Below are 22712 nucleotides of genomic sequence, written 5' to 3' on the forward strand. Positions count from 1 at the left end.
TCATAGCATAGTTTATATAGAATTAAATTACATTTGAAAAGTAATTCTGCTTCAGGAAACACTTTAGAGGACATGTGTAAATAAGTAAAGTCTGTGAGGGTCAAATGAGAGTATTAAAATAAGTTTCAAAATAGCAAAAAAAAAACCTATTTTTCTTCAATTGCTAGTGCGGACATCATTTTAAATATAATCATCACAATATTCAATTTGGCAGGAACAGTCTTTCCAACCCTGTTACAACACTCAGTTGGTCATTTAGGAGGTCACTGTATTATTGTGTCTCTATTATATGTGATTTCATAATCTCTATATGTAATATCTTTGAAACTCAATAATTGAATGTTCAAGTTTTAGTCACTGTTCCTCAAATGGTGCACAGGGTATATTTAAATCTTGCAGCATTTTAATTCAGAAAGAAATGCACTGACACTTTGTATTCTGTATTTATTTCGTAATGCATGCATATCAGCATAAGTCTTAGATGTCTGAGACAGTTACATATTTTGTAGGATGCCTGGGCTGAATACTTATTTTTCATCATAAGTATACTTGTAGGCAAGGAGGTCTTATTGGTTCCTTGATCAAACTTATACATCCAATAGATTTTTTAACTTTTTGACTTGATTCTTAAAAAAATGTTTTGGGCAGTATTTCTGCTTAATTAATTCATAAATAATATTTTATTACATCTTTGATAATTTCTTACAACATATATTTGACCATATCAAGACACTTAACTCCTCACAGATCCCACTTTCACACCTTACCAACATTTTTAACACATCAAGTTCAGTTTATACTACCAAAATACTACTGGGTACAGTGCTAACCCCTGGAGCATGGCAGAACTGCCAGACATCACACCCTTAGGGAAAACTGACTCTTCCTCTCCATGAATCTATGACTTCCCAGCAACTCCTCCTATATTTGCAGAATTCAATGCCTACATCAACTCTCCATGCTTTGATTTTTATCATGGTTCAATTTGCACAGGTATTGTACTTGCTGCTGTGAGTTCATCTGTGAAAATATCCATTTGTATTTGAAAAACACTATTTTATTATAGTCATCTATCACATCTGACTCCTAAAATATTTCCTGTCCTTCTGCAATCATCACCTAGAATTGAGAAAAGGGGTGATTATTTTAGGTATTCTTTTTAGTGCTGAGCACTCTAAAATACTTTAATTTCTTTGGATTGTCCATTAATGTGCCTGTGTTAATCATAACCTATTAGAAAAAGAAGCTTCTCTAGTTTTTCTTAAGAAATAAACTAATCTATGCATATAAAGATAATCCTTAGAAGTTGGTTTAATCTGATGTCCATTTAGCAGAATAATAGTAGATTCTCCCCTATGGATTCTAACTTATCTAGTGATGGAGGAGAGTTATCTGTCTATATTACTTTCATTGGTTAATTAATAAAGAAAACTGCCTTGGCCCTTTAAGAGAACAGAAAATTAGGTAGGCGGAGTAGACAGAACAGAATGCTGGGTAGCAGGCAGTGGGGAGATGCTTCAGGCAGTCGCCATAGTGAGTTGCCGTGCCTCTCCTCTCCAAGATGGACGCAGGTTAAGATCTCTCCTGGTAAGCTACCCCTTGCGGTGTTGTATAAATTACTAAATATGGGTTAAAGCAAGATATGAGAATCAACCAATAAGAAGCTACAGATAACGGGCCAGGGGCCAGGCAGTATTTAAATGAATACAGTTTCCGTGTAATTATTTTGGGTGTAAAGCTAGCCGGCGGCTGGGTGGCGGGACGCAGCCCCACCGCTCCTTCTACAATCTAGTCAAATACTCTTGGCCCTAATAACAGTATCCCATATAGATTACAACATGTATGGGCCATGAATCCAATAAAATATATGTTCCCTTCCATAACATTAATTTTTATTGCACTTATGGGCATAGTTTGAAAAGTCAGTACTTAATTTTACTCCTTTGGTATTTATTGTACATAGCACTTTCCGGCACTATGGTAGCTATTCAGTTTGTTTGAAGCTTTCAGATTAGTACCAACTTGATTTTTCCATGTTTTGTGGCTCAAATATGTGGGTGGTATCATTTGCAAAAATTTTAGTTCTGGAGTACAACTGAGAAAAATGGCAACAGCTTGTAATGTATTGGGCTTCTATAGATCCTGCTAGCCAACAACACCCAAAGAGGTAATTCACGCCTGGCATTTGTCTTTTTACTTGATAGCCTGTGGTATCTAATAGTGGCTCATGCACCCTCTCCTTCCCAATTACAGAGTAAGTGCCTTATAACCCTTCTTATATATGTATACCTATACATTTTAGGAAGGTTTTACACTAGGAGGTTTCCACATGGATTTTTAATCGGTCTTTAGTGTTAATTACCTTTCTTATATGATCTCTTCTACCTTGCCTTCACATCCCATACCTATTTTGGCTCGATTTTACTTCCCCCATTTATCTCTATATTTTACTTATCCTTCGAAGTTTCAACCTAGTGAACACTTACTAATTTTAATGTATTTATGGCTATTCTAAATGAAACACTTGTGTCTAAAGAGTAAAAGCAATTGTCTACATATGAGTGAATACATGTGGTATTTGTCTTTTTAGGGTTGGCTTACACTTACTCAGGATTAATTTTTCTAGGTCCATCTATTTGCCTGTGACTTTCAAAAGTTAGTTGTTTTTTAAAAAGTCTGAATCTTATTGTATTGTATATATTACCACATTTTTAATTGTCCATTTATCAGCTCTTGGAAATTTAGGTTATTCCTATTTCCAGGATTTTGTAATTATGTGAATAGAGCAGCAATCTACTTGGTGGATATTTGCCCTAGACTTGTATAGTTGGATTATAAGGTAGATCTATTTTTAGCTTTTTGATGAATTTTCCACACTGATTTAATAATTGAACCTGTGTATGCTCCCACCAACAGTGAATAAGCATTTTTGTCTATACCCATGATAATATTTTTTTTAAAAAAAAAAACCTTACCAATTTTGACTAAGGTAAGATAAAATTTCAAAGCAGTTTTGACTTGCTTTTCCCCAATTGCTAAGGATGCTTAACATCTTAAAATGTATTCCTCAACAATTTACTTTTTATATTTTGTGAACTCTCTATTATTTCCTTCCCCATTTTTACAATTTGGGTTATACATTTTTGACATTTAGGATTATTATTTTTATCTTAGTTGTATAATTAAGTTGCTACTCTGTCAAATAAGGAACCAAGAAACATTTTTACCATTCAACAAGCTACTTCTTCACTTGAACGATGCTGTACCTGTAACACTGTGGCAGAAGGGGTTTTTTGTTATCCAAAGTTTACTATTTTTTTTATTAGATGAAAAGGATTTTGTATGCTTTCTTTTCCTTTTTGTTTAAGTTTCTGTTGTATTTAATCAGTATGATTCAAATAAAATTTTCCTTTGGACATCTTGCTGTTTTTTAAATTTATTTTTTAATATAATACAAGTAAATCATTTCTCATTTCCCTTTTCTCCCTCCAAATTCTCTCATACATATACCTCTTTGCTCTCTTTCAAATCCATGGCATCTTTTTCTATAATTATACATAATTACTTACCATATACTTTTAAATATTTACATATATACAACCTGACCACTCTATATAATATCACTTGTTTTTGAGTGGGTCTTAAGTCAAATTAGAAAAATGTTTGTCTTCGTTTTCAACTGTTGTTATTAATGACTGTGTAAGAAAATCCTAGTAAGGATACTGTTCAGAAAATTCTTTCCTGTGTCATTGAGTTCAGTTATATCCTGTCTGATTTGAAGTATGTCATGGTACTTGATCCATTTGAAGTTGCATTTTCTGCAGGATGAGAGGCAAGGCTCCAATTTCATTTTTCTTCATGTAATCACCCACTTTGACCAAGACTGCTGGTTAACGAGAATGACTTCTCTCTAGTGTATACTTTTGGCCTTTCTCAAAACTTAGCTGCCTGTAGGCATGTGGACTTATATCCAGGTCCTCATTTCTATTCCATTGATGAAGCTGTCTGTCTTTATGCCAGTGCTATGTTGATCTTATTAGTCGAACTCTGTAGTATAACTTAAAGTCATGAATGCTAATACTGCCAGTAGTTCTTTCATCGACAAGAAGTTTTCTACTGTCCTATCTGTGTGTGTCTATATGAAATTTAGGATTTTTCTTTTTTTAAAGATTTATTTATTTATTATGTATACAACATTTTGTCTTGATGTATGCCCGCATGCCAGAGGAGGGCGTCAGATCTCAGTACAGATGGTTGTGAGCCATCATGTGGTTGCTGGGAATTGAACTCAGGACCTCTGGAAGAGCAGCCAGTGCTCTTAACTTCTGAGCCATCTCTCCAGCCCCCCGTTTTAAAAAAAAAAAATTAGGATTTTTCAATTTCTGTGAAGAATTTTGTTGGAATTTAATTTAATTTTTTGTTTTTTCAAGACAGAGTTTCTCTGTAGTTTTGGAGCCTGTCCTGGTACTAGCTTTTGTAGATCAGGTTGGCGTCGAACTCACAGAGATCCACCTGCCTCTGCCTTCTGAGTGCTGGGATTAAAGGTTTCTGCCACCTCCACCCAGGGAATTTTGTTGGAATTTTAAAGGAGATTGTATTGATTATGTGGATTGCTCTTGACAGGATTATAATTTTCACAAAAATTAACCCCAGGATTCCACAAATATGAGATTCCCTTCCATCTTCTGATATCTTCATCAATTTTTTTCTTTGATATCTAAAAAGTTTTTTTTTTTTTTTTTTTTTTTTTTTTTTTTTTTTTTTGTTTTTTTTTTTTTTTTTTGGTAAAGTCTTTCACTCCTTTACTCCGTCGGGTTTGTTTCAATGTATTTTTTTAATTGATTTTTTTTCTTTGTTCCCCTCCCTTTCTCTCTCTCTTCTCCCCTTCAACCCTCTCCCATGGTTCCCATGCTCCCAAATTACTTAGGAGATCTTGTCTTTTTCTACTTCCATGTAGATTAGATCCATCTATGTCTCTCTTAGTGTTCTCATTGTTGTTTAGGTTCTCTGGGATTGTGAGTTGTAGGCTGGTTTTCTTTGCTTTATGTCTAAAACCCACTTATGAGTGAGTACATGTGATAATTGTCTTTCTGGGTCTGGGCTACCTTACTCAATATGATTTTTTCTAGCTCCATCCAGTTGCCTGCAAATTTAAATGTTTATTATTATTATTATTATTATTATTATTATTATTATTATTATTATTATTTTGAACTTATTTTGAAAGGGGCCATTTCCCTGATTTTTTTCCTTTGTATCTTTGTTGTTGATTGTAGGAAGGCTAATGATTTTTTTATGTTAGTATTGAATCCTGCTACTTTGCTCAATGTTTATCAGCTGTGGTTTTCTGGTGGAGTCTTTGATACTTAGACTTCTTTCCTACTTTTTCCTCCTTATCATTTTCACTTATCTTTTTTATTTTAGCTAAGACCTTAGTCAAATGATTTTTTTCTCTGTTTGTGTTGATACTAATTGTGGGCTTTCTACATAATTCTTTTATTATGTTGAATATGTCCCTCATATCCCTAGGCTCTCTAGGTCTTTTGTCATGAAAATATGCTTAATCAAAGGTCTTTTCTGTACATAATAATGTGATCATATAGTTTCTGTCCTTAAGTCTACTTGTATATTTGTATATTTGTATATTTGTATATTTGTATCCTCTATCAGACACATAACTCACAAAGGTTTTTGCCCTACACCTTTGGCTTTCATGTGACTCATTGTTTTTTTGCTATACAGTCCTGTTTTAAGTCCCATTTGTCAACTATTGACATTAAATCCTAGGAAAATGATGTTCTATTTAGAAACTCCTTTCCAACACCTATATCTTGTAGGGTATTGTTTTGTTTTCTTCCAGATGTTTCAGAGTTTCTGGTTTTACTTTCAATTTTTGCTCCATTTACAGTTTATTTTGTATAAGATGATAAATATGTTTCTAGTTCATTCTTTCACATTTGAGCATTCAGTTTTCCAACTATTTTTTGTTGAAGATGCTAATTTTTTCCAGTGTATATTTTGACATCTTTGTCAACCATCAGATGACTATAATTTTGTGTGTTCAGATTTGGGTCTGTTTTATACTAGTTAAATTTAATATTTTAATATGAGAGCCCAGCAATAATTCTTCATATATGAAATGGTATTCCTTCCAAGAATATTCATTTCCTCAAGACTGTATTTGGCTATCTGTGGTTTTTATTTTTTTTATAGATCCATAAGATCATTTTAGAAACTTATTTTCTATCTTTGTGAGAATATCATGGGGAATTTGACCACTATTTTATTGAATCTATTCATTTTCTTTTTGGTAGAATTTTTATTTTCCCAATATTACTTCTAGCTATCTGTGAAATGGTAGATCTGTCCCTCTTGTAGAGTTTGTCAGTCTCATTGTTTAGATCACCAATATTTTAATTGTAGAGAACTTAATGCTACCTTGTTTAGATTAATTCCTGGCTATTTTACTTTTTGAGGCTATTATGAATAGGGCTGTGTCAGTGTGTTTGTTGTTGCTATATAGAAAGGTCCCTGAGGTTTTAAAAATACTTTATTTTTTGAGATTATAATTAGTGATTTTATGTAAATTGATATTTTATCTTTTTGTTTTGCTGAGGTTGTTTATTATTTCTAGAAATTGTGTGGTAGAATTTTTGGTTCTCTTATGTATAATATCATATTATGTATAAATAGAGATAATTTGACTTTTCTTTTTTGTATCCCTTTAATTATTTCATTCTTTTGTCTTGCTGTTCTAGCTAGCACTTCAAGCTCTATGTTGAAAATGAATCAGTTCATGAACATCCTTCTCACATTTCTAACTGAATTGTGTCAAGATTTTCTCAATTCAGGATTTTGGCTAGGTGTTTTGTTGACTTGATGCATACTAGAGTCATACAGAAAGAGGAAATCTCAATTGAGAAAATGCCTACCTCCGACTGGTCTATAAGTATGTGGGCCATTTTGTTAGTTAATGCTTGATGTAGCCAATATCTTCCCAGGCAGGTCATCATCTATGATATAAAAAGCAAGTTGAGTGGGACGCAAACTAGCCAGTAAATTAATGTTCTTTAATGGGTTCAGCTTCAATTTTGAGCTCCACTTTCCTGTCATGATTTCTTTCCCTCAGTTTTCTTCATGATGGACTGCAATTGGGGTATGTAAAGCCAAATTAACCATTTTTCTCCTACATTTCTTTGATTTAGACTCTATTATCATAGAAATACAAAGCAAACTCAGATAAAGAATTATAATTTTTTTTTAAAATACGTAATTACTCACATTTACTTGTCACATGTTGATTACAAAAGCATTTTTGCTTTAGATTGTTGAGATTTTCAGGAGTAGGAGGAGTACTACTTATTTAAGTAATGTAAGTTACAACCGTCATATGGAATACATTTCTCCTTTAATTAGATCTACCATATGATAAATTTTGGGTACATATACACGTTAAATAAAACCAGTACACCAAATGAATACCTGTAAAGCCCTGTTTATTTTCACACTATTCATAACACTGGCAAAATAGTTAGCTAAGGTGACCATGAACAAATAAATATATATGAATATATATACATATATTATATATGTACATACATATAATAATGTTTGTGAATTTTATGAATCCACAGAAATTAATAAAAGAAGTTTGTGGCAAAATGTTTGTAATTAAAGTAAAATAAGCCAAGGCAGAATGCATATGCATGATATTTCTCACATACTACATTTGTTGTTGTTAAAGTCAACTTAGCCACTGATATGTCTTAGCATGTAAAGATTATTGTAAAATAAACACGGTAGGGAAGGGTGGCCAGTAAAGCCATTTTAAAGATGTCTATTGACCTTTACATGTGTGGATAAACACACTACTAAGATTTTTTTATGGATATACTTTGGGTCCAGTAAGATTGTTTACCAGGTAAAGGAACTTACTGCCAAAGTTGAATTCAATATCTATCACCACATGCTACAAGGAGAACACTTACCCCTTCTACCTATTATTTGACATGTAAAATTGTCTGTGATATGGTCCCTCTTCCCCAAAATTATTAAATAAAATGTAAAAGTCAACTTGAAATCTTTAAATAAAATTACAAGGTATTGGGAAATATCAGGAGCAGAGAAGGTACAACACTTGATTGAATTTGATGAATCTACATGTTATTCATATATGGAATTGTGATGAAGAGCATTATTGTAAATAAGTGTTAAACATCCTATGCATTTCTAAAATGTCATGCACCTGTTTTAAAAGGTTCTGTGCTTTGAAAGCCTTCTGCTCATTTATTTCACAATTTATGACCTTCTGGGAACCCTAACATTTTAAAATAAAATTTAAAGAAGATTTAAAAGTTGTAAACGTAAGTTTAATCTAATCCAATAAGAATTTGTGAGTTCCTTTTCCAAATTATGTTCCTACAGTTCATTGCTTTATCATTTAGCCAGACTCTAAAGGTGTGTACTTCTTCTAAGTAGAAACTTACTAAAATTTCAGTTTTTAGTATCTGTGTGACTGGTAAGGTTATGATTGAATTACTAAATCAACTGAAGTATTTGTGTATTAATCATTTTGTCCTCTATGGTTTATCATAATTTTTGTATTAATAAATATTAAAGTTCTAAATATCAAATGGCATTTTGTTTGTAAATAGTTCCTATAAAAGTGTAACTAAGTTAAGTTAAAAGAAAGCCCAAGGTGAGTTCTAAAATATTTCCATTCTGACTGCAACCCTTCCATAAAAAAAACTAACACAGAGATTGGCATGGTATCATGGGTGAGCTGATACAGAAACATGAAATTTCCATTATGAAGGAAAAACGTCAGCCATCTGCAAAGAGGTAGCTGGATAAACCAAACATGACAAAACTTTCAGAACTGTGAGAAAATAATGTTTTGGTATGTAAGAAATCCTGTCCATGATATTTAAGTGGTTAAGTAAATAGGTATGAATATTAAATGGGTATATGGATGAAGAAATGACTATATAGTGTCTCAGCAGAGATTATATTAATAAAATTTAGAATATCTTGAGGAGCTGGGCATGTTGGTGCATGCCTTTAATTCCAGCACTCTCGAGGCAGACGTAGTTGGATCTCTGTGAGTTCAAGGCCAGCCTGGTCCAAGCTGAATATCTGATGTGTTACTTAATGTTTGATGTGTGCTAAACTATTATTAATTCACAAAATAAATATTGACATTTCTTGGGCATATGATTGCTGTGTGGTTTTGCTGCTGCCATACAGCAATACCATATTAATATCAAGTGCTATAACTAGTGCCTTCTAAAGTTATCTTTCTTTGACACTGTTTAGTTCATAATTTTACAAATCGGGATTCTATAATTGTAAGATAATTCATATCTTGTACACAGTGCTAATAAGATGGAATGGTTCCATTTTGCTTAATAATTGATCTTTCAAATGTTGACATTTTCTTGCATTAATCAAATTTATAGGCCCAATGTTACTATAAAGAATCCTCAGTGTTGTGGTTTGATTATTTTCATCATTTATTAAGAATTACCCTCACATACCACCCCTCTAAATTACCACATAACAATTTCCTATTGATTTAATTGTGATTTTAAATTTGTGAATGCTAAATTAAAGTGATTTCTCCAAACCATAAATTATTCCCCTGCTCTTAGATGGCAACTGTGCTACATCAAACATCCCGATAAAAAGAGAACAACTGGTGAAGTCACAGAAGTTTTGAATCTCCTAAGTGAGCAGACCACACCTCAACATGATTAAGGGAATGATTTGTGGTTTATTAATCATGTCCAATAAATTAAACAAAAGTCTCTATCATATACAACCTCAAAATAGGTTAACTGAATGTTTATACTTGGTTGTGAATTATCAGATACTTTTTTGTGTCTCATTTGATTAAAAACTTTGTTAATGTATGCATACCAAGAAAATCCTCTGTGCTTATGCATATGTAGAATGAAGCGGCGGGGCCTTGTCCCGCCACCCGGCCGCCGGCTAGCTTTACACCCGAAATAATTACACGGAAACTGTATTCTTTTAAACACTGCCTGGCCCATAGTTTCAGCCTCTTATTGGCTAATTCTCACATCTTTCTTTAACCCATATTTAGTAATCTGGGTAGCACCACGAGGTGTGGCTTACCGGGAGAGATCTTAACCTGCGTCCATCTCGGAGAGGAGCAGCATGGAGACTCACTATGGTCACTGCCTGAAGCGTCTCTCCAACTCTACTTCCTTGTTCCCACAATTCTGTTCTGTCTACTCCACCTACCTAATTTTCTGTTCTTAAAGGGCCAAGGCAGTTTTCTTTATTAATTAACCAATGAAAGAAACATAGACAGATAACTCTCCTCCATCATTTCCCCTTTTTCTGTTTAAACAAAAAAGAAAGGCTTCAACTTTAACATAGCAAAATTACATATAACAAAACAGTTATCAAGCAAGTATTACAGTTACAATATTTAAATCTATTTTATCTTTTATCATAACTAAGGAAAGCTATAACTATCTATTTATTCTTCAACTCCATCAAAGACTCCAGAAGGATATAATGCTACCTAACTAAACAAGAAATAAGTAACTTATAAAACTCTAGAAATGACAGAGACAACTCGCTGCCTGGACAGTCACCCAAAGTTCCTCTGTACCGTTGGGGCATCCATCTTCGGGCTTCAGGCCCACAGTATCCAGCAGACATTTCCATGAAGCAGAAAAATTCCAAAGACAGTTCAGTCACTTTCTGCTGTGTCCTGCAGAACGTCTCGCAGACTCTTTCACGAATCAGGAACCCTGAGAGACCATCTCACCTTTAGGCAAGTTTAGCAGTCCTCTTTCTGTGGGTTCCTTGTGTCCAGTTTATGCAACAGTCCAGGCAAGAGCAGTTTCTTGCCCAAATGGCTAACAAACTCCATAAGTAGCCTCTTCGATGCCCATCTTCCTCTTGAAGTAGATTGGTACTGCCAGGAGCAGACGTGTCTCATTGTCATGAAAAACCCTAAGTTATTAAAACATTTAAAATGCCATATTCTGCAGTCTTTGAAAGATATGAAGAATGCCTATTTGAAATATATCTATGCACATCTAGAAAATCTAACATGACTACAAGCTTGACTATTATTGATGATTATCCATTAACAACCTATATTTCCTAATTATACATTACAGTTTTTAAAATGAACTACACAATCAAAATAGCTTAATATCAGAAATACATATACATATAACAAATTGACCTTAAAATCCATACCAATGCAAATTATTCATATCTATATCATATCCCCCTTTAAATGTAAAAGAACATTTATAAACAATATTTGGGAATGTGGGCGCAGTTATTTCTCTCCAAACTGCTTCCTGCTGAGTGGGGGCGTTGTTATTTAGGTCTTTCATGGTATAACCTGTGTGCTAGGTTCCTCTCAGTTGGCAGTTGAGTGAAGTAATTTTTTGAAGATGTTCACAGCAACCTTTCAGGAGGGCGTGGTCTATCATACCATATTGGGATAGAAGCAATCCACAGAGTCTCGTCCTCTGTGAAAACAAAAGAAGAAACTCTTTTCCAAAGCATCATGTTCTTAGATCCAAATCCTGAAGTCATACCGTTAAGATGTCCATTCTGGTCTAGCCTGGCAGCCCATATAATGAAATGTCTCTCTGTACTTAGCTCCTTTACAGTCAAAAAAATCAAAGAAAACACAACAAAATACATAATCCAGACTCTCTGTGAATTTTCCATTTTTACGTGGCTTATTTTTACTCTATCACTTTACTTCTTTTAATCTATAACTATCTGTACTCTGTCTCTTTAAAGACTTTAACCTTTTTTTTTAAGGCATTAACTTTATTTTTTATATTTTTTTCTTCTCTCAAGCCTACGTACATTTATATGTCTGAATCTGTCCTATTGTCAATCTGTAATTTTTTAATATCCAGGAGCACTTCTTAAAAGGTTAACCACTTTTTAAAAACTTAAGTTGCGCCATGTACAGGTAATATGGTACTGCCTGTTTTCAGCCAAGTCTAAACCTTAACTGCGCTGTTATCATGGTAATTACGATAGTTCCTGCCTGAGGTCAGCACAATTCAGCATGGTGGAGCAGAGCCAGAGCTGCTACTGCCTCAGTCATTTGGTGTCCCTGAGCTGCACACAGTTACAGGTACACAGCAGTCCACATTGGAGCTGCACTCAGCAGTTTAATTTTGATACTGAGCATGCAGCACAGAAACTCTTTATCCAAGTTACAGTCAAATCTGACGCGCAGAGCACCTCGCAGTCTGAAAACACCTCTCTCTCTATGGCGGCAGGAATCCGCAAATGCTGTCCTGCTCGCCTAAGCCTGATTCCGCCATCTGCCCAGGTGTAGGCAGGGAGCAGTGAGCCATTGGCATGGTCTCAGAGTACTTTTTTTCCCCGATCCCAAGCGGACACACAAACATCCAGTACATAAAAGCCACTGAAATGGTTTATAGCCAGAATTTGCACTGGCAGCACAGCACCAGGAAGCCGCGTTTTAAAATGACTCAGCTTTTCTCTGCCGCTATTGCAGAAACAGAAAATCTCTCTACGGCACGTCCAGGCAAACAGCAGAAAGCTGTGTTAAACTCTCTCTCTTCTTTATTTAAAGCCCTCTCAGGTTAAAAACCTGAGTGGATTTAGTCACCACGTTGGAGCGCCAATCTGTAGTGAGAAGCGGCGGGGCCGTGTCCCGCCACCTGGCCGCCGGCTAGCTTTACACCCGAAATAATTACACGGAAACTGTATTCTTTTAAACACTGCCTAGCCCATAGTTTCAGCCTCTTATTGGCTAATTCTCACATCTTTCTTTAACCCATATTTAGTAATCTGGGTAGCACCACGAGGTGTGGCTTACCGGGAGAGATCTTAACCTGTGTCCATCTCGGAGAGGAGCAGCATGGAGACTCACTATGGTCACTGCCTGAAGCGTCTCTCCAACTCTACTTCCTTGTTCCCACAATTCTGTTCTGTCTACTCCACCTACCTAATTTTCTGTTCTTAAAGGGCCGAGGCAGTTTTCTTTATTAATTAATCAATGAAAGAAACATAGACAGATAACTCTCCTCCATCATGCATATTATGGAAATATGTTTTCTTGTCTTAGACCATTATGTCAGAGATGAAATCAAACTGTTGCAATTGGATCAAATATTTATTTTGGCCACAAAAGAGTTTGAAAGGATCCCTCAAAAGAAAAAAAAAACATTTCTAGATATATTTTAAGTGTGGATCAGAAGTTAAACTACTGATAGTCTTATCTCAGAAATAGAAATAGGCAATTTACTTACAAAGAAAAAATAGGAAGGAAGGGAAGAATGAATGAAAAAAGAAAGAAAGTAAGATAAAGAAGGAAAGAAAAAAAGAAAATAAGTTTGGGTTTTAAGAAGAAATACCCATGAATCCTCAAACTGTTTTGAATAGCTTTCTGAGATTTTTTCCCAATGGTTCTGTTTTTTTGTTTTGTTTTGTTTTGTTTTTCGAGACAGGGTTTCTCTGCAGCTTTAGAGCCTGTCCTGGAGCTAGCTCTTGTAGACCAGGCTGGTCTCAAACTCACAGAGATCCGCCTGCCTTTGCCTCCTGAGTGCTGGGATTAAAGGCGTGCGCCACCACCGCCCGGCTCTTCCCAATGGTTCTGTTCCCAAAATATATTAAATGCCAGACAAAATAGCTAGAGCACTATGGACTCTGACAGTTTAGAGATGTACAGTAAATATACATCTTGATACATTCTTTAGTATGGGTGATCAAAGTAGAATGTAGAGATTCCAGTTGTAATCTATATTTTCATATATTACTCAGCATGTTTTATGTGTAAACACACCTGTTATCTATGAAAATATTTGCTTCCTGAACAGATAAACCTGAAAATATTGATACTGTTCATTCTTAAGTATTTTATATTTTATTGTTCCTTTAATTGTGTTTTTGTGTAAATAACAGCCATGCTTTTAAATAAGCACATGATATGCCAAGATTGGAATCTAAGTCTGTAGCATTTATTTTAAAGCTTTTAATATATAAGTACTTTCAGAATCTATTGATTATTTTGTAAGGTATATTGAGATCATCACTATGGTTAGCTGATCTCCAGTATTAGGGAGAATTGTTTAGTCTTCCCTGAAGTGTTTAAATGCCCAAACCATGGAACATATTGAAAACTTACAAACAAGTTGAACATGATCTATAATATTTTTTATTTTATGTTACTAATTTATATAAGATAAAGTTGCATAACAGCCCTTCCCTTTTTCCCTCCAGTCCTTCCTACCTTCCCTCCCTCAAACACCTTTCATGGCCCCAGATCTCAAGTTAATAGCCTCTTTCTTTTTTATTGTTATTGATACATACATACCTGTATGTGTGTCTATGTGTGTAACATGCTGAGTCTGTTTTTGATGTGTGTGTGTATATGGTTTTAGTGCCAACCAGTCTACATTGGACAGCCAATAAGAGTACTTATATCCCTGGGAAAAAGCTAAATCTCCTCTCAACAGTCATAGTTGTTTGTAGAACATTGTCTAGGAGATGCAAAAATTTCCCCATTCCATATTAACATTTCCATTGATAAAGTCACTGTTTCAGTATCATGTATACAACCTTTTCTAGGACAGACTCTTTCATAGTAGAGTTCCTGGCTCTTAAAATATTTTTGAGTTCCTCTTTTTTGAGGTTTTCTGAGCTAAAGATGCAGGACTTGTGATGCAAATGTATCTTGTTACCCAGATCTTTTGATCTCTGGATTGTGTCTCACTGTGGCTTTCTGTGGTGGTCTTCATTTGTAATAAAGAGAGGTTTTGGTGAAGTGTTTTAGAAAACTGGTTAATTGCATCTCTCTTTTGTAAGTTCACATAGAATTTTCTAAAACCATGGAAGATAGACCACAGGAAAGATTATTTCTCGTCAGATCCAGCTTGAATCAACTGAGTGTTGTGTGGTATATGGCTATTTTTTTTTTTTTTGGCCTGACACTGTGGTTTTTGTTTGTCTATTGTTCTCCATTTTAAGGATGATGAGTAGTACTTTTTGAGGTACTTTACATCGGTTTTTATTTCTTCTATTGAGAAAATTCTTTTTTGTTAAGATTACTAGCCCATTTTTTAATTGGGTGGTTTGTTTCTTTATATTTTGAATTCTTTATATATTTCAAATATTATTCCTCTGTTAGATATAGCTGGAAAAGATTGTACCTGACAGTTTTTCTCCCATTCTATAGAGCTCTTTTTGACTAGATTATTTCCTTAACTATACAGATTTTTAGTTTTGTGATGTATCCAGTTGTCGGCCTTAATTTCTTGGCAAAAGAATCCCTTTTAATAAGTACTTTCCTACACCTACTGTACTGCCTGTTTTTCTTCTAGCAATTTTATTTTTTAGGATTCAAATTGTGGTCTTTAATCTACTTGGATCTACTATTTGTACATTTGTGCATCGTGATAGATATGGGTCTATTTTCATTTTTTAAAATAAATTCTGATAATGCTTTTCCCCTCCCCCATCGCCTCCCAGAAACTTTCCACCCATTTACCCTCCCATGACTTACCTTTGTCTCTTTTAAACAAATATACATACAAAAAATTTATGCACAATAACATTCCCACAAAAATACTAAAAACAGAAATCAGATTATGCAAGCATAAGAAAAAGCTCAAACAAAGCAATATGAAACAAAAACTCTACAAAAATACCATTGTACTCCTTTTGTGTTGGTCAGCTACTCCTAGGATTGGGACCTATAAAAAGTATAGTTAAAATACCTAGTGAGACTCTCTTTGAAGAAACTTCTTTTTTGCATGTGGTTGTCAACTCAGAAAGCTTCTTGATTTGTGGTTGAAGATCCTGTCTGCCTTTCGCTCTGAAAACTTACTCCCTTCATTCTATTTGTAAATTTCTCCTGAATTTTCTAATAGGTTATGAAGCTTTTCAATTCCATCTCCTATACAGCGTTGTGTTCTCTTGGATGTTCTGGTCTCTTTATTGAATTCAGGTTTAAATTATGTTTTATCTTCATTATCTCATTCAGGTGTGAAATAGTATTTTCTTGCCAGGCGGTGGTGGCGCACGCCTTTAATCCCAGCACTCGGGAGGCAGAGGCAGGTGGATCTCTGTGAGTTCAAGGCCAGCCTGGTCTACAAGAGCTAGTTCCCGGACAGGCTCTAGAAACTACAGGGAAACCCTGTCTCAAAAAAAAAAAAAAAACCAAAAAAAAAATAGTGTTTTCTTCAGCATCACTATAGCATTTACTATTATGCTACAGAAGTTCAGTGAAGTGTTTCTTCATGTCTTCATTAAATTTCTTGAATTCATTTATAAAGTTTATGATTATTCTTTAAATATTGTGCATTCCTGCATTTGTTGAAGTAGCTTCCATTAGAGAGCACTTACATAATACTGGTGGGTTTTGTGAGAGACATGCTGTATTGATCATTCGTGCTTTTATTGTTGTTGCTATTATTGCTTTTTGTTGCTGAAGCTATGTTTTTTTGTTGTTGCTGTTTTCTTGTTTTCTTCTGATTTGGACAGTCATGTGGACTTCTTTCTTTTTTGTGTGTCTGATGTGGTAATCTACTTTTCCTTAGATTGGGCCAATGTAAGAAATGTGAAAAAAACCTGAGCTGAGTTAGGCTAAGCTGATGCGTGAGCTGAGCCACTCAAAGAGGGTGCACAAATGAATAGATTTAAGGGCTATCTGTCTGGATCTAAGCTGGTGTGTTCGCACATTTCAGTGGGTTAGATAAAGCAAAGGCAACACAAAGAAGCTACTTGCCCAGGAAAGGTGGCCACACACCAAGGGAGGTTTGTAGGCCATAGGTTTGGAATTAGGCTTGTGTGTTTGCAAATGGCAGAGGGGGAAGAAGAGAAAAGTGGAATGCAACTTATCCAAGATAGGTAGCCCCTTACAAAAAGTGTTTGTGGACCTTCATGGGTCTGGAACTAGGATTGTGAGTTTGCCAATCAATAACGAATTTCTAAGAAGTACAATTGATTGCAGGTCTACAATGAAAAATTTTAAAGGTTTTCAAGGAAAATCTTCCAACTGAATTTTTTTTTATTTCAATATTCTTTTTAGGTGGAAGTGAATCCTCCTGGGATAAAGATAAGATACAGTCTCCACTTGCTGCTCCTGGACCACAACATGGAATTGCTCATGCAGCACTGACTGGCCAGCCCAGCCTTGGGAGTGCTCCTACCCTCAATCCACTTCAGCAGAATCACCTGCTAAGCAATCGTAAGTGTACTATTCTGACCAAATTGCTTGTCAGAAAAATAGATAAATGAACAAAGAAAATGTGATATACTAAACACTGGAAATATACTTATCCATTTTTAAAAGTAAAATCATTAAATTGAAAAATAAATAGACCTAGAAAAATCTTCGCTTGTGAGGTAATTAAATCTCAGAAAGACAGTCATGGTGTATATTTGATTATATGTGAATATTAGCTGTTAAGTCAATGATAATTGATCTACAGTACATATAGTAATAAAGGTTAAATATAGAGTAATGGACTTGGGCAGAGGTGGGATGGAAGAAGGCACAGATAGATATCCTTAGGAAAGGGAAATAAATAGTTACAAGTGGAAAGTGTGTGGGGGGAATGGAATGGGAGGATGAACGGGGGATAAAAAGGGAAGAAGATATGAGGGAAGGAATTGTGGAGAGACAGCTCAAGTTAAGGGCCATTTAAAAAAAGCTATGCAAACCTAATATAGTAGATGCTCCCTAAAATACATACATATATGAAAGTGATCTAAATCAAATTGCCAAATCACAGGGAAGACAGCTGTGGATACCTCTTGTCATCAAATAATACTTCCAGGATCAGGTTTGAGTTGCATCTAATTGAGTTGTAGGCCAAATGCTTTCATGAGAAACCCAAAACAGTCCAGTTTGTTGCCAAGACTATAAATTGCTTACCATAAACTGATGGCAGATCCTTATTACTGAAGACAGCACTCATACTACTCATTGAACATGATGAAATTGAGCTAGTACCTACAGAAAGCCTTCTCCTCTATGTGCTAGCATCTTTGGTACAAGAAAATACTCTGAAATACTCTACCAAAGAGAAATATAAATACCAACCTGTCCACAAATTTTTTTGATTTAAAATGATGAGTGGCCTGAAAGATATGCTAGGACAATGGTGACACAAAACTTGTGGAAGTAACTAACCATCACCCCATATCTGATTTTACTTATGATCTAGTCCATGAGATGGAAGTAATACCTGCAATAACCAAAAAAATCTGAAATTAGCTAGCCTGGGGACCTAGGGTAAAACAAATATTACTGGTCTAAACAAACAAGCAAAATGCATAGCAATAAAATGACTCCTAATGACATTCTGTTGTACTCAAAGATCTGTCCTTTGTTTAGCCATTATCAGAGAAGATTCCTTCTGTAGCAGGTAGGAGCAAACACAAACCCACCTATGACATTATACAGAAAATGAGAAATCCTGGAATACCTAGCTGGTATCTCCATCAAATCTCTTCCCTTCAGGGCCCAGGGAACCATGTGTACACAGAAAGAGTGACCTTTGCACACTTATTCTGGTTTCCAGTTTAGTGCTTGTATGAGTTCCTAGAGAGTATTAAAGAGTGGAACTCTGCATATGTAACTGTTTCTAGTGCGTTTTCTAGGAATCCTTTCCTTCTTTTTGTTTCATCCTATTGTGATTCATTAGTTTTGTTCTATCTTATATTTTTAATTTTATTTTATTATTTTAAAAAATTCCCAAATGAAAAAACAAAAGCCATGGGCTAGTTAAAAAACATGTGGCATTCTAGATTTGAGAATATACAGAAAAAAAGTAAGCAGAAACAAAAATGGAAAACTATTTGAATTGTCTGTAATTATTATTACTCTAATTAGAAGCATGAACCTTAGAGAATGCAGCCCAAAAATGAGGTGGAATAAGGTCCATGAAATAGCCACCTTTATTCAGGGCACCAGAAAATTTACACTCTGACAGTATTTAGAGAGCTAGGAAAATTCATATGAGCAAAGTTCACTTGAATTCAAGCTATCTACAGTCACTGTCAAGGACAAGGTAGTTTAAGTCAAGACTATAAACAGTCACTAGTACAAATTGTGCTTGGACACATCATTTTTTTTACATATTACTTTTTTAATTTAAAAATATCTTTTCTCATTTTACATGCCAAATTCATTTCCCACTCCCTCTCCTCTTCCTGCTTCCTCTACTTTTACCCCTTAAACCCCACATCACACTCCTCAGAGAATATATGGCTTTCATTGGGGAGTCAACCAAGTATACCACATATAACTAGGCTGAACAAGGTATCCCTCCAGGGATAATGGATTAAAAAAACCCAGAACAAGCAGTAGGGATAAATCCTGGTCTCACTGCCAGTGGCCCCACAGTCTGCCCCAGTCATACAACTTTCACCTGCATTCACAAGGCCAAGTTTGTTCCTATGCTGCTATCCTCACTGTCAAGCTGGAGTTGGAAGGTTTCCTTTAGATCAAGTAGGCTGTTTCAGTGAGTATCCCCATCATGGTCTTGACCTATGCTCATATTCTCACTACTTTGTCTCTTTGAGTAGACATTGGGAGCTCAGCCCAATGTTCGACTGTAGTTCTCCGCATCTGCTTCCATCATTTGCTAGATGAAGGTTCTATGATGACATTTAAGACAGTCATCAATCAGACTACAGGGCAAGGCCAGTTCAGGCACCCTTTCTACTATTTCTTAGGGTCATAGCTGGTGTCATCCTTGTAGATTCCTCGGAATTTCTCTAGTGCTAGTTTTTTTGCTAGCCCCATAATGGCTCACTCCATCAAGATATCTCTTTCCTTGTTCTCCATCTCTGTTCTTCCCCCATCTCGACCATGTAGTGTGAAGCGGCGGGCTGCCACCCGCCGCCGGCTAGCTTTACACCCGAAATAATTACACGGAAACTGTATTCTTTTAAAACACTGCCTGGCCCATAGTTTCAGCCTCTTATTGATTAATTCTCACATCTTTCTTTAACCCATATTTAGTTATCTGGGTAGCACCATGAGGTGTGGCTTACCAGGAGAGATCTTAACCTGCGTCCATCTCGGAGAGGAGCAGCATGGAGACTCACCACGCGACTCCCTGAAGCGTCTCCCGTCTCTCCCTAACTCTACTTCCTTGTTCCCACAATTCTGTTCTGTCTACTCCACCTACCTAATTTTCTGTTCTTTTAAAGGGCCAAGGCAGTTTTCTTTATTAATAATGAAAGTAACACATAGACACTCCTCCATCACTTCCCCTTTTTCTGTTTAAACAAAAAAAGGCTTCAACTTTAACATAGCAAAATTACATATAACAAAACAGTTATCAAGCAAGTATTACAGTTACAATATTTAAATCTATTTTATCTTTTATCATAACTAAGGAAATCTATAACTATCTATTTATTCTTCAACTCCATCAAAGACTCCAGAAGGATATAATATTACCTAAGTAAACAAGTCATTTGTAACTTTCAAACTCTAGAAATGACAGAGACAACTCGCTGCCTAGACAGTCACCCAAAGTTCCTCTGTACCGTTGGGGCATCCATCTTCAGCCTTCAGGCCCATAGTGTCCAGCAGACTTTTTCATGAAGCAGGAAATTCCAAAGACAGTTCAGTCACTTTCTACTGTGTCCTGCAGAACGTCTCGCAGACTCTTTCATGAATCAGGAACCCCGAAAGACCATCTCACCTTTAGGCAAGTTTAGCAGTCCTCTTTCTGTGGGTTCCTTGTGTCCAGTTTATGCAACAGTCCAGGCAAGAGCAGTTTCTTGCCCAAATGGCTAACAAACTCCATAAGTAGCCTCTTCGATGCCCATCTTCCTCTCGAAGTAGATTGGTGCTGCCAGGAGCAGACGTGTCTCATTGTCATGAAAAACCCTAAGTTATTAAAAACATTAAATGCCATATTCTGCAGTCTTTGAAAGATATGAAGAATGTCTATCTAACTGAAATATATCTCTACATATCTAGAAAATCTAACATGACTACAGGCTTAACTATTATCAATGATTATCCATTAACAACCTATATTTCCTAATTATACATTACAGTTTTTAAAATGACCTACACAATCAAAATAGCTTAATCAAGATCAGAAATACATATACATATAGCAAATTGACCTTAAAATCCATACCATTGCAAATTATTCATCTCTATATCATATCCCCCTTTAAATGTAAAAGAACATTTATAAACAATATTTGGGAAAATGGGCGCAGTTTTTTCTCTCCAAACTGCTTCCTGCTGAATGGGGGCGCTGTTATTTAGGTCTTTCATGGTGTAACCTGTGTGCTAGGTTCCTCTCAGTTGGCAGTTGAGTGAAGTAATTTTTTGAAGATGTTCACAGCAACCTTTCAGGAGGGCGTGGTCTATCATACCATATTGGGATAGAAGCAATCCACAGAGTCTCGTCCTCTGTGAAAACAAAAGAAGAAACTCTTTTCCAAAGCATCATGTTCTTAGATCCAAATCCTGAAGTCATACCATTAAAATGTCCATTCTGGTCTAGCCTGGCAGCCCATATAATGAAATGTCTCTCTGTACTTAGCTCCTTTACAGTCAAAAAAATCAAAGAAAACACAACAAAATACATAATCCAGACTCTCTGTGAATTTTCCATTTTTACGTGGCTTATTTTCACTCTATCACTTTACTTTATTCTGTCTCTTTAAAGACTTTACCCCTTTTTTAAGGCATTAACTTTATTCTCTATATATTTATTTTTTTCTCTCTCTCAAGCCTACGTACAGTCATCCAACATTGTGACCCATATGGGGGTCTTATATGTCTGAATCTGTCCTATTGTGAATCTGTAATTTTTTACTATCCAGGAGCATTTCTTAAAATGTTAAGCACTTCTTAAAAACTTAAGTTGCGCCACTTATAGGTAATACGGTACTGCCTGTTTCCAGCCAAGTCTAAACCTTAACTGCGCTGTTATCATGGTAATTAGGATAGATCCTGCCTGAGCTCAGTACAGTTCAGCATGGCGGAGCAGAGCCAAAGCCACTCCTGCCTCAGTCATTTGGTGCCCCTGAGCCGCACACAGTTCCAGGCACACAGCAGTCGACATTGGAGCCGCACTCAGCAGTTTAATTCTGAGACTGAGCGTGCAGCACAGAAACTCTTTTAATCCAAGTCACAGCCGAATCTGAGGCGCAGAGCACCGCGCAGTTTGAAAACACCTCTCTCTCTATGGCGGCAGGAATCCGCAAATGCTGTCCCGCTCGCCTAAGCCTGATTCCGCCATCTGCCCAGGTGCAGGCAGGGAGCAGTGAGCCATTGGCATGGTCTCAGTACTTTTTTTTCCAAGCGGGCAAGGTTTTTAAGTGGATTTAGTGACCACGTTGGAGCGCCAATCTGTAGTGTGAAGCGGCGGGCTGCCACCCGCCGCCGGCTAGCTTTACACCCGAAATAATTACACGGAAACTGTATTCTTTTAAAACACTGCCTGGCCCATAGTTTCAGCCTCTTATTGATTAATTCTCACATCTTTCTTTAACCCATATTTAGTTATCTGGGTAGCACCATGAGGTGTGGCTTACCAGGAGAGATCTTAACCTGCGTCCATCTCGGAGAGGAGCAGCATGGAGACTCACCACGCGACTCCCTGAAGCGTCTCCCGTCTCTCCCTAACTCTACTTCCTTGTTCCCACAATTCTGTTCTGTCTACTCCACCTACCTAATTTTC

General features: G+C 36.0%; 1 protein-coding gene across 1 annotated transcript in view; it reads left to right on the forward strand.

Annotated features, from left to right (window-relative positions):
- Positions 1-22712, forward strand: part of Dach2 (dachshund family transcription factor 2) — a 564525-nt gene that overhangs the window by 400857 nt on the left and 140956 nt on the right. The window contains exon 5 of the mRNA XM_038316535.1: positions 17075-17233. Within this exon, the coding sequence (XP_038172463.1) occupies positions 17075-17233 (159 nt within the window). The remainder of the gene's footprint in view (positions 1-17074; positions 17234-22712) is intronic.

This window comes from Arvicola amphibius, chromosome X (genome assembly GCF_903992535.2).
Source record: "Arvicola amphibius chromosome X, mArvAmp1.2, whole genome shotgun sequence".
Taxonomy (NCBI): domain Eukaryota; kingdom Metazoa; phylum Chordata; class Mammalia; order Rodentia; family Cricetidae; genus Arvicola; species Arvicola amphibius.